The sequence below is a fragment of the Archocentrus centrarchus genome, chromosome 13, assembly GCF_007364275.1.
Source record: "Archocentrus centrarchus isolate MPI-CPG fArcCen1 chromosome 13, fArcCen1, whole genome shotgun sequence".
NCBI classification, from domain to species: domain Eukaryota; kingdom Metazoa; phylum Chordata; class Actinopteri; order Cichliformes; family Cichlidae; genus Archocentrus; species Archocentrus centrarchus.
The window spans coordinates 40,368,719-40,382,734 of NC_044358.1; the positions used below are offsets into that span (position 1 = coordinate 40,368,719).

Genomic DNA, 14,016 nt, shown 5'->3' on the forward strand with positions numbered 1-14,016 from the left:
ACTGAGATGTGCATAAAGCAGCAGATAATCTAACTGTTCAGTTTCAAGGATCTAAAATTTCAACCTAAGTAAATGGCCTTTTACAACTTAAAGTTGGTAGGTGTCATAACTCCACATCAAGGCAAACCCAAGAGACAGACAGAACTGCAATTAATGATGTGCAGAGTGCTTTATTTACAGTAAAGTGAGGGAAGGGGGGAGCCACTGGGGATGCTGAGACCCAGTCCAAACGTGCACGGGGGGGAGCTGGAGTGGTGTCTGTGGAGAGGGAGAAGAGAGTTAAAATGGAGCCAGGTAGAGGTGAGAGGGTGTAGATTTCGGTAATGGTAATAGCCTTACTTAGGGTGCAAGCGAGCAGAGCTTGGGGGCGAGTCCAGAAGGCAAGCGGGGATCTGAGGCGAGCTGCTGGGAGTTGATGGAGAGTAGGCAGGCAGGGGAATGCAGCGGGGCAGCGAGAGTTTAGAACCAGCGAGAGAGGTTGATGGTGGCAAATCCTGGGGAAGGTGAACTGAGCTCCTCCAGCAGATTTCTGGGGAACAACAAAGCCTCAGATCAGACACACTTAGGATGCGAGCAGAGAACAGAAAGAGCCCAAGCTTCACCATGGAGGATGAACGAACTGGCGGAGGATAACTGCCACAACTTGTCCTTAAATATCCAGCCCAAAAATAAGCAGACCTTTTTAGTTGAAACACTGTAATGACCCACAGGGTCTGAAAGACACATAGATGCTGTGCCTTTATGGCATGAACTGCAAAAAAAGGCTGAACTGACCAATATCAGTTTACATCACTGCAGGGAAAAAGAGTCACTATGTTAAAAATATTATCTTAGTGACAAACAGAAAGTGTCACCAGTCTAGCTAGCAATGTAATTTCACAATTGTGGAAGTAGAACTAACATAAGGCTTCTGGAAAAGTTCTTGGAGTTGAAGTTTGTTTGTTTTCTGAGAAAATTCAACAAGAGCACATCAGTGCTTAAAACCTATGACAGGGATAAGGTTAGAGATAAATATTCTGTACTTGTTTTATAAATGCATTTCTTTAAGAAATCAGAAACTTGAAGACAGGTGCCACTGTCAACAATTTCAAAAGGAACAGATTCAGGACGCTGATGGATTTCTTTGTTTTGCACACTTCACTAGAGCCCACTTGGATTTTGGCAAAGGGCATTTTCCATTTCATAGCTGCAGTGTTTCCTGTTATTAAAGATAAATGCCACTGCCAAATATTTATCAGCGATATGAGGTTGTTTGTTTGGGTCTTATCTAAACCTAAGAAATAAAAAGAAAACTGTTTTTCTTTTGTGTTGAGAGTATATGGCTTTTCATTTTCTTTGCTTTTCTCTTAACAGTCCATATTTCAACTTCACTGCTTCCACACAGCTCCAACACTTTCTGCCTCATGTGTAACCACAGAGGGAAGAGGTGTCTCAGAAGGAAATGTGTCTTTTGGTGTGAAAGAACATCTGCTACTGTACTTGGTACTGTGATTGGTTTTTCGTGACATGTTACTCCCACGTTTGCTGTAACTCATTTCATTCCTACCAGTGAGCCATTACCTCACTATACTTGAGGGCAGTGCACTTTTCACCAGTTGGCTAAACTGTATTGTAAATACCATAAGAGTTATTTACGAAAAGGAATGAAGTGTATGTATATCAATGCATGTTGCATTAGAGGACCTTGCCTTCTTATAAATCTGACAAACTGTTATTTTAGTCTTTATTCGTCTTGTTATAATTAAAGTTTAATATTTGTTGCATGAATAAATGAACTCACTTGTCATTCAAACATGCAGAGACAAGGATACAGAAAGAGTCACTTGTCGTCTGAGCTGATGCCTCATGCTGGCAGGCAATGGGAGCAAAGATTCAAAGACCTGAAGCACAGAAAGTGTGCTAACACAAGTGTTAATGAAACTTAGCAGCTTCTTCACATGCATGAGTGGCAACTCCCACACTAGTTACCCATATAATGTCAAACAACTTGTATTTGTTTTAGTGTTGTTTTTAAATTTCATTGTGTCTTGCAAACTGGAATCTTTGTGATGCACATGAAGCTGGCAATCGAGTAGAGCAACAGACATAATAATAAAGCTACTTTTGGCTGCTCCTTTACTCACAAGGAGTCACCACTGCTTTTATTTTATTTATTTATTTATTTTTTTACATCAGATGCCCTTGCTGACACAGTCTCAGAAGGACTTCTGTCTCCTCCTAGGATCAAACTGGGGATCCTTCATTTATTGGGCAAATGCGTAAACCATTAAACTATGGAGCCACAAAGCAACAAACATCATACTTCACAATAATTTCCATTTGTACAGTTAAGTTACTTATTCTGTTTGACCACCACAGGGCTTAGAGAGCATATTTATACATGATTTATGTAGTTCTTTGGATATGCAGAGACAGGTATTATGGGTATTCAGCCTAAGCAGAAGCTATAGCGACTCACTTGCATGTATTCCGAGTGCATAGCCTAACACCACTACTCATACAGTAGATTTGTGTATACAAACTGCAAAATTTTTAGTACTGTCACAGAACACACTGCTTTGAATATAAACACTACTGTTCTGCTACTTACCCTTAAAGGGGTGAGTATACTTAGGGGCTATACTTAGCTTAGGTTTGTAAAGTTGCTTCTGAGCTACCATCAAGACTTCTGGAACAATGTCCTTGGACAAATGAAACCAAAGCAAAGATGTTTGGCCAAAATGCACAGCACCATATTTGGAAAAAAAAACAAACACACCATCTGTCAAGCTCAAATAGGGACAATGATCCCAAGCACAGCAGCAAATCGCCAAGAGAATGGCTGAAAATGAAAAGAATCAAGGTGGGACCTTAAGAGAGCTGTGCATGAACAAATTCCTATACCCTCAATGAACTGAATCAATGTTGTAAAGCAGAGTGGGTCAAAATTCTATAAAGTCATCCAGAAAGCCATTACTTGCGCAAGTTATTGCTGCTAAAGGCATTACTACATGTTATTGAATCATGGGCTATACTTAGTTTTTCACAGTACTGCATGAAGTCCCGAGGAAACTTTCTTTTTCACAAATGTAACAACACTGACACTGTTTTCCAATAACTCGCCACAGTGACTACAAGTATCAGTTGTGGCGAAAAACCTTTCAAGTTTTTCAAGAACCAATAAAGTAGAATAAATCCACAGTGAGCATCATATGGTTGTTCTAAGCTCAAAAACAGAATTACAGAGATCCTCAATTTTTTGTGATTTAGTGTCTTTCATAGAATATATTCTTCCAGTTGCATGGGATATTGTGAGGTATTGACATCATTAAATTACTTAGAAAAAAATTGTGTCAAGCTTCAGTGTGATTAAACCTGCTGGCAAAAAGCTCTCCAGGTGATCTATACCAGAATATTTGCACTGCACTGCCTAGGAGTGGTGGCCTAGGGGAGAAGAAGAGGGTTCATCACTGAGAGGACCCTGGTTCAAATCCTCGGGCTGGCATCACTGTGGGTCCCTGAGCAAGCCCACCCCCCCAGGTTGCTCCCCGGGCGCCCCTTGGCTGCTCCATGCTGTGCTGTGTGTACTACATACTCCATGTGTGTGATGGGTTAAATGCAGAGAATGAATCTCACTGCATGTATATGTATGTGACAAATAAAGCTCTTTCTTCTTCTTCTTCTTCTATATCCATGACGTTTACCAAGTTTAGTGAATGGATTCTGGTGACTGCCACCTCCTGACAAATGGACTGCAGGCGTTCCTTCAGTGAGATTAAACGAAGGACTGAAGAGATTGAAACCACTTTAATCTGTCCTCTGAGTCTGCACCTTTTATTAGCCCTCATGTTTGTCCAGTGCTCTCTAACCCATAAACCTTAATCACCTACTTCTGAACTCAACCAAGCTCTTCTCATATATGCACACTATATCCTCAACCCATTACTCCTCATTTATCCTTTCACATTCCCTCACACCTTTCCGTGGATTTTTAACCAAAGCTCTGCCCTTTCATCTGTGCTCTCCCTCAAAATGTAGAGCTAGGCAGGCAGTGTTTAGGTCAAGTCATTAACTTTCATTTGTTCGTAAAGTCTGTGCAATTCAATTCAGTTCAATTTTATTTATATAGTGCCAAATCATAACAAACAGTCACCTCAAGGCACTTTATATTGTAAGGTAAAAATCATACAGTAATTACAGAGAAATGCTGTTATTACTGAATTGCCTTCGACACCTTTTCACAAACCTGTGTCTATGTGGGTTCTCAGTCATCCAGGTCATCGTGGTCTTAAGCATTTTAAATGAACACAACTGGACTTTTTTTTGGTTTGTCAAGATGTTTCACCTCCCATCTAAGATGTTCCCTCAAATGATGGAGAGTCCCAGGCATTTAAGCCCTAGTGAAGCTGTCCCCTTGCAGGTGGTCCTGAGAGTCACTGACCCACCCTGTAATAATGTGAGTCCTTAAGTCACAGGGGCCAAAGTGGGAATCCTTATTAGGCATTGCTTCACCCCACCATTAAGTGAGTTAGTAAGGTCACATGGGTCAAGGTGTGAGCGGAGGGTTGAAAAACCTGGGAAGGTATCTCAAGACTGCATTATATAGTATGTGGCTGATAGCTGGTATCATAAGCCACCACCTCTGTTCAGTGATCGTCATCTATGTCCACTGTGAACAGCCGTCATTAATGACCCATGCCTTGAGTCACACCTTGGCTCGTGACCCTTAATGGCTCACGTGACTAAAGGGTGGATCAAACCTAAATCTGCTGCATCTGTACTCACCCACTGAATGTTACCTGCACATTAAGTAAATGGCCACCTACAGCCTTATTAAATTAAATTGTTTAAAAACAAACATAAGTATTATCAAGTAATTTTAACTGAGATTTTTCCAAAATGATAACAAATTATGACCATCTCGCACCTATCCATAATCATATGTTTTCTAAAAGCAGAATTATATCAGCTTGTAATCCCAGCATCTGAACTAGTGAGGAATAACACTGAAGGATCTCATGTGCAGAGCATTAAATTCCACAATTCTAATTATGATATTACTTTAATGTTTCAATTAGTGAATACGCTTCACATTCAACTTGGTCACTGTTCCTACTGGTTGGCAGCTGTTGGCAGCTGGCACTGGATGCACCTGCTATTATACAACTGGTACTTAGACCAAATATGTTGAACTAAGCCAACATTGATATGTTCACACTCAAAGCTTGAAGTATAAAGCACAGTGTTACTGTATTTGGATATCCTAAACAGATAATCTAGCATACTGTTTTTAGATTATATGCATCGTTGGAAACCAACTCGGAGTAAAAGATAAACAATAATGATTCAGTTTAAGAATATTACCCATCATGCATCTGGTGGAACTTTATAAAGAGAAAAAAAGTTCAAAAGTAGAACATAAATAGACCAAAAATGTCATGATTTTACTGCTATAATAGACATTCGTATACTTGGATACTGATATTGCTTGAAAAGCTATTAAGTCTATGTTAGGACTGTATTAAAACAGGGTCTAAATATTAAATATAATTTTATATATTTCTGTTTAACTATTTAGTTGCATCACTTCTTCATTGTGTTAAATGTGTTGAAATTTAACTGAGAAAAGGAAGGACACGCACATCCAAAGATAATTGAAGGCTGGGTGCTGGGCCAAAAAAAATATAACAAGGAAACTGAGAAAAGGGTCCGCACACCGGCAAAGCTCCAGAATAATATTATTTAATAGGAGACAAACCTTGGCAAATGAGTGATGTTTCGGGCCATAAATTGCCCTTCTTTAGACTTAACCAAACAAAGCAGGACTAATTGTATATATACAGTATGCACACAAAATACTATGTCATGTGATGAAGGCTGCCTACCAATCAGAGAGGAGGAAGGCATAGAGCAAACGTGTACACTGTAAAATCTACTTAAAAAAACCAAGGTAACTCGTTGCCTTAAATTTTTTAAGTAATGAAACAGTTCATTTAACTCAGCCTATTAAGTAAGCACTACTCCATATCCAATTGAACTAAATTGTATGTTCTATTTGACCAAACTTATCTTTTATAGTTCATTAAAAAATAAAATGAATTAATCAATTCCCCTATCCTTTTCATGGTTGCGTGGGGGTGGTGGGGGCTGGAGCCCATCCCAGCTGACAAGGCAGTAAGATGCAGGGTACACCCCATACAGGTCACCAGCCTGTTGCAGGGCTGACACAGACAACCATTCACACCTGTGGGCAATTTAGAGAGACCAGTTAACCTAACCCCAGTAACTGCATGTAAATGGTAAATGGACTAGTTCTTATATAGCGCTTTTCTACTCAGATATGAGCACTCAAAGCACTTACACAACACGTTCACATTTACCCCATGCACACGCATTCATACAAGCACTTCCATGATTAATTAATTAAGCTAAGTGCTTTAATCGTCTAACATTCACTCACATTCATACTCAGACGGAACAGTCAGAGAGCAACTTGGGGTTAAGTATCTTGCCCAAGGATACATTGGCATGCAGCCAGCAGTAGCCAGGAATTGAACCACTGACCTTCCGATCAGTAGGTGACCTGCTCTACCTACTGAGCTACAGCCACCCCATGTCTTCAGATTGTGGGAGAAAACCCATACAGACACAGGGAGAACACACAAACTCCACACAGCAAGAGTCCCGGGCTAAGGTGGAATTGAACCCAGACTATCAGATAGCTATTCTAGCTGTGAGGCAGCAGTGCTAACCACCACACCACCATGCTGCCCAGTAACACCAATATTTTTTACAGTGTTGAACTGTGTCTGTTTAAATTTGGTAAATAAACATGATAAAACTCAGCCCTGCTGAATGCTGGTACATTAACATTTACAAATAACATTTGTCCATGGAACAATAAAAAAAAAATACGAGAGAGTGTTGTGAACAAGAACACCAAATGTCTACTATTCCAAACAACAAGAGGCCTGGGCCAAGCCAGAATTGAAGCCAGACCATCTAGATGGCATTCTACCTGTGAGGTAGCACTGCTAACCATCATGCCACCATGCAGCTGCGCATTAAGCCAGTCTGTTAAAACTGGTATAAACTAGATTTTTAGCAGGTGCAAAACTTGATATTAAGTTGTTTGAACTCAAACACATGATTACAATAAGATAGACCATCAAAAAGTACAGTCTACTCAGCATTAACAAGTAATGTTCACATTCTAAGCAATTTTAAGTAATATGAACTCAATATTTTTAAGTGGAATCAAAATCTGGGATTACAGTGTACAAAATCAGCCATCAACGTGCAATAAATTATATAAATATGCAAATATAATTACACAAATATAATACCATAAATATAGAAATACTAAACATACCAATCCAGCTATTCATGCATGTAAAAATATACACACACAAATATACACAGAAAATACAGATAATATGAAAAAGTCCTATATGTCCTGCAATTCTGAAAAGGTTGCAAATATAAAAAGATTAAAATATATACAATCGAAAATGACCAGTGCATAATAACACAGTCAAAAAAATCATATATTGAATAGGCAATAAACAATCTAAATATAGGAATGGCAAAATGGGGAACCAATAAATAAGTAAAGTTTATATAAAAGGTCTCAGGTCAAATTCCTCGTTTAAATTTAACTGATCCTAAAAGCTTGAGGAGCTGGAGCCATAATTTGTTTTGACAACTTGACGACTAGACTAGATTTGACGACTAGAAACAGGAAATCCTCCTTTTGTTATGGGAGTGGGAGACATAAAGGGACATTGCAGCAGCAAGTTTACCATATCACTAGCTAATTTTCTCATCTTACTGTTGGCAAATGTCAGTTTTTTGTTTAAATGTTACAAAAATGTTGTTTAATTATTTCCCAAAAAAAGAAAGAAAGAAAGATATTTTTCAGATAAACTGGAGCTAAATTTATGAAGGTTCTTCTAAAAGGTCTTTAGTAGCGAGAAAAGCCAAAAGAAAAATAACAGATAACGCTTTGCTGTGAAAATAAAAATCACTCTTATCACCAAGGTCAGCTAATATACCTGCAGACACAAAATGAATTGCTTCTATTTTTTTTTGCTATTATTGCTTTGAAGTTTGAATGTCTGTCAGCAGTTATTGCTGCTACCTCTGAAAAACAGTGGCATATCAGCAACTTACTCATAACTTACTGTAGTCCATACCTGATTAGCTTTAAACTGAATCAACTCCAAAGTAGTCAACAGCAGACGATACATACTGGGGTAATCAACAGGTGGGAATACACAGAAGTGTAACACAATAACTGTGTGCACAAGGAAATGTGTGTGTGTGTGTGTGTGAGAGAGAGAGAGGGGGGGGGGCATAAATTAGCCAAGTCTTTTATGCTTGTGGCCTTTTTTTTGTGCTCCTGCATGTGCTTTTGTTGTTGTTCAGCATGCACCATCGTTGGTACCTATTTTCATTTCAGCTGCTAACAATCCCATAGAAAGAGTGGTGCTGTAGCCCACAGCAATTGCAGTCTAGAAGAAGTAAATGAACTGCAAAACAGATGCAGCATGTGTATGTGTTCCAGCAGGAGCTGGTGAGTGTGAGAGGAAGTGAACATGGCAGATTTAACAGGCTTGTGAGCAACAAAAAGATGCACCCTTCTTCTTCAGTCAGCTTGGCTTCATCCTTATGCCTCCAGCTCCTAACTAGTAATGTTAGACAGAAAGGTAGATAGACAGGATGATGGATGGACTGGCGCTCATATGTGTTTATGCAAGAAGCATGGATGGGATAGAATGTTTCAGAGCTAGTATCATTAATTCTGAGGTCGTATAATTCACTTTTAACGAACCAGTTTCGTGAGTGATGACGCAGTGATGCTGGCGACAGAGGAGGTAAGGTAAAAGAAGTGACAGGGATCCGTCCGAGGAAATGTTGGAAGTATGCGCTGACAGCATTTACAGATCTGCCAAATGCTCTGTTTGAAAGTAAGATAATGAGTGAGAACGGCTCACTGTAAACACAACTCGCGGAAAACATTAAACAGGCCACGTAATTCCGCAGTTCATTCTCTTGTTAACTAGAAGAGAGACTGCGGATGAACACAAAATTACACTGCAAAGCCTGGAAAAAAAAAAATACTGCCACACAAAATAATAGCCTGCCTAGATAGAAAAACACAATTCACAGCTGACATGGCAGACAGTGACAGCATAATGACTATTGCCACTAATGCAGGTACTGCACTGCACTCCAACAACAATGCAGCAATTTCATTAGCCGGGTACATTCTGCCAGAAGAATATTGAGTTGTGATGCCAGAAATACTAGTGACAGTGAAAAATTGGAATTGGTGTTGTTTTGATGGCAGTCTAAATGGACAAAATGAGGCGGTAAACGTGCAATAACAAAAGCAACAATGGGCTTGTGAAAATCTGATATTATTACAGATAATAATCTGGATCTATTCGCAGGAACGGACTCTACAGTTTAATATATCCTCTCCAAAATTGTCACTCCATCTTTTTTTTTTTTTTTTTTCCCCAGGTTGGAATAAACGAGTGGACTATGAGCCAGGAACGGGCAGTAAGCAGTTGTTTCCCAAGATGCACCTTGAGACCTGTGGTGGACCTCTGTCTTCGGTGAGGACCACAGTGGAGCTGCAGACCAGCCACATTGGAAAGGGCTGCGACCGGGAGACCTACTCTGAGAAATCCCTACAGAAACTCTGTGGTGGGTATTGTGTTTTCATAGTCAATAACTATTCTCGTGTGGCCAAAGACAAAGATTTAAACTGTGATGGTGGCTTTGCAGAATTATACAGTATATGGCTGATCAAAGACTGCTGGCCGAGGCAGCAAACTAAAAGTTGGAGCAGTAAATTAGAAGTAAGAGCAGCTAAAAGCATTAAGTACCAGGGTCAGACAGAGCCTGAGGTGTGTTTCTGTGCCCTTTTTAAATCAACATCTAAAAGCTCCCAGTCCATGTTGCTTTCTTATCTCCACTTATGTCCCCGGTAAACCCCTGTGCTAAATGAAGGCACCAGAATGGCAAGTTAAAGCTGTGTCACTAATGATGTGACAGAGCGAGGGCATTAGCCGCCCTAGATGCAGCCGTGCTTTCTCCTCAGTGACTGATGAGCCGCCAAGCCGCCGCGTCAGTGCCCAGAGCGCCAGCAGAGCGGTCGAGCCTACTCCCCACTCCCCGCACCCTTCTCCACTTCCCCACCCAGACTGCACTGCCAGCAGGGGGGCTAGAGTCATCATCTTTGACTAACGGCCTTCACAAGCCACATTCCAGCTAATCTGAATGCATAACATCCACTCCCTGCCTCCCCTGGCTCCAAGTCCATGCATGGTTTACCACTAAAGAGCCCTTTTCAGGCACCTCATAATCGTTATCTGATAGCAAATAGAATAAATTGTAATAGCTTTTTTAAAGCACAATCAATTTGAGATAATGTACAAAGACATCGGGCAAAGGGAAGGCTGCAGCTGGGTGCTGGAGGAGTCGATGTGTATTTATTTACTGAGGGAATCTAATTACTGGAATCAGAACGCCGACGGTGCGACGAGTGCGCAGTAGAGAAAAACAGGGTTTTACAAACGGGAGAAAAACATCAATTAATGTGCTAATGTGTTATTAGCAGAAATGAACAGATGCATGTTGCTGTTTTTTTTGCCGGGACAAAGGACACGGTGAATTCTGACTTTGACCATTTTTTTTTCTCATAACAGCATAGCTCCCAGATTCCTTTGATTCATTTGTATCAGTAAACCATTACAAGTGATTCATAAATGTATTTTAATGGCATGAAATGCATTTTTCAGCAGCACACAGAAAAGCAAAGATAGATGCGTATGGGCATGTCGAACACACGGAGTTGAGCATGTGTCAGGCACGACGTTTGTCAAGGTGACAGCTTGAAGACAAAGACTGGAAGGGGCTCAACATATTGAGGTTATTGTGTCAGAGGAATGATGGAGTTGCTTTGAAAGGGAAGAAGAGAAAGCAAATGGGTCGACTTATTGCAACACGGTAATGAATGGTGTGTTGTGTCAGGATGTGTAGGGATCGTATAACAAAAGGATCAGCTGTAAGCAGTCCGTGTGGCTGATTCACACCACACATTTGTCCTTCTCACCAAGTCCTTTCTGCGTCTTTTTCTCTTTGCGTTACCATAGTGCTTGCTCTCTGTTTCTATAGAGGCACACTGTAGCAGGGAGCTATGTTCTGAATTTATGAATGGTGACTCACATTTCTTCTGAAAGTCAGCTTCATTTGCCATGAATCAATACCCACATCCCCTATCCATCTCGGCCCATTGATTACATATTAAACCCTGCCATCTGCTTTACTTTTAAGTAATCATAGCCAAGGTTAGGGCAATATACACTGCATGTCTGCCATGATTGCTACTGACATATCTTCTGTCACACCTCTTATTTGTTCATACGGCAATAACCCCAGGTGCCTCGTCGGGGAGCACCGACCTTCTCCCTGCCCCCAGCACGGCCACCAATTGGACAGCATCCCTAGTGTCTGACAGTGGGAGGGACAGTGACTTGATCTTCAGGTTTGATGGTCGTCAGGCAGCCAAAATCCCAGACTGGGTGGTACCCCAGAATTTGACAGACCAGTTCACCATTGCAACATGGATGAAGCATGGGCCCAGTCCAGGGCTCAGAGCTGAAAAGGAGACACTACTTTGTAACTCTGACAAGACTGGTGAGTCAGTTATCAACAAATGTCATGAAAAGAAATATTAATAAGTATTTTATTTATTTAATTTCTGCATACTTAAATTTCTTGGCATTTCAGTAGGTTATAGTTTATTTGAGTAAAATATTGTAGCAAGAGATGTAATTACAATTCCATTTTACTCCCTTTTTTATTTGGCACCAGAAATATTAATTTAAGTTTCTTTTAATGTCATCATTGCACAGCACTGGGACACTGTTGGTCACTACCCACATACCCAATGATTTCATTTGTTAAGAGAAAAAAGCTATCTGAACCTACCTGACTCTGCAGTATTTGAAAAAAATAATTGCCCCTCTTGTTAAATCATGAATTAATTGTGATTAACCACATTTTTTTGGAAAACTGAGTCCAATTTCACAGTCCACACACAGGCCTGATTATTGCCAGACCTGCTGAATCAAGAAATCGTTTAGATAGAACCTGTTTGACAAAGTGAAGCAGGCTAAAAGATCTCTAAAAGCAACACATCATGCCATGATCTAAAGAAACAGCTGAGAAACAAAGTCAGTGACATCTATCAGTCTGGAAAGGGTTACAAAGCTATTTCTAAGGATTTGGGACTCCAGTGAACCACAGTGAGAGCCATTATCCACAAATGGAGAAGACCCAGAACTTGAGGTGGTGAACCCTCCCAGAAGTGGCCAGACTACCAAAATTACTCCAAGAGCGCATCGAAGACTCATCCAGTAGGTCACAAAAGAACCAAGACACTGAGCAAAAATGGCATCCATGGGAGAGTTCAAGGAGAAAACAGTGCTGACAAAGAAGAACTCAAAGGCTCGTCTCACATTTGCCAAAAAAACATCTTGATGATCCCCGAGACTTCTGGGAAAATATTCTGTGGACTGACGAGACAGGAGTTAAAGTTTTTTGGAAAGTTTGAGTCCTGTTACGTCTGGGGTAAAACTAACACAGTATTCCATAAAATATATACAAATATGTAAAAAAAATAAATAAATAAAAGAAAGAAAAAATCATTAAGGGGCCAATTTTTCTCAAATTTGCTCTTGGTAGCACTCCTAGAATGAGCCACAATGTTTTTCTACTTCTAAGCTTCAATTTCCATTTAATCAATTGGAAATTAGTACCTAGGAACACCCCATACCTTCGTCCATAGATTCAGAGAACCCAGCCCAGATGCTGGAGGACTCAAAACTGGTGTGGCAGTTCAGCCACAGCTTTGTAGAGGCAGCTTTGTTAATTGGAGTCAACCCAAAATACTCCCAAACAGTTTGCTAGTTTTGCAGCTCAGTGAGCTCAGATGATTGCTTACCAGCTCTTTCTGCACTCTGGTGATGTTTTTGTGCAGGTGCATTGCAATGCATGAAAAAAAAAAAATACAGCATCTCCATATCAGTGTAGTAGAAAACAGAGCGTCTGTGTGCTTTTTTTAATGATATTGAAAATCACACTGTTGGGATTGCCAGATATCCTGGTCATAATACCACCCAGGCTTGTATCTACAGCAATAACATGGCTTACTCTTCTGTGACACGGAGGTTCAAATACAGTAAAAGAAAAAACAAAACACAGGGAGGCACATCATTGCACTGGATATTATCATCCTTCATTGAAATAATCACTGTAATTAATTAATGGCCAGTTCTTCAAGCCAGAAATATAACCCTAATTCCAAAAAAGTGTGGTCACTGTGTAAAATATAACTAAAAACAGAATGCAATGACTTGCAAATCTCACAAACCCAGGATTTACTCACAAAATAATTTAGAAAACATACTGCATATTTATACAGAGAAAATGTACCATTTTAAGGTTAAAAAAAAAAAGGAGCTCATTTTGAATTTGATGGCAGCAACACAGCTCAAAAAAGTTAGGAAAAGTTTTCAAAACAGTTTTAACAACAGGCTATAAATGTGTGGGAGCTGAGAAGACCAGTTGCTGGACGTTTGCCCCGTTCATGCCTGATAGAGGATTCTAGCTGCTCAGCAGTCCTGGCTCTCCTTTGTTGTATTTTTCATTTCATGATGCGCCAAATGTTTTCAACTGGACTGCAGCCAGGCCAGTTCAGCACTCTTCCACTATGAAGCCATGCTATTGTAACAGATGCAGTATGTGCTTTAGCATTGTCTTGCTGAAATATGCAAAGCCTTCCCTGAAAAAGACATCTGGGTGGGAGCATATGTTGCTCTAAAAGTGAATACCTCTCAGCATTGATGGGGCCTTTCCAGGTGTGCAATCTGTCAATTCCATAGGCACTAAAGCATCCTCATACCATCATAGGTGCTAGCTATTGAAGTGAGCACTGATAGCAAGCCAGAAGGTCCAATTATA

The 14,016-nt window shown here is 40.2% G+C and overlaps 1 protein-coding gene across 1 annotated transcript in view; it reads left to right on the top strand.

Moving 5' to 3' along the window:
- The window catches only part of LOC115791027 (calsyntenin-2), a 324,417-nt gene that overhangs the window by 225,783 nt on the left and 84,618 nt on the right, over positions 1–14,016 (top strand). The window contains exons 6-7 of the mRNA XM_030745109.1: positions 9,508–9,693; positions 11,431–11,688. Coding sequence (XP_030600969.1) covers positions 9,508–9,693; positions 11,431–11,688 — 444 coding nt within the window. The remainder of the gene's footprint in view (positions 1–9,507; positions 9,694–11,430; positions 11,689–14,016) is intronic.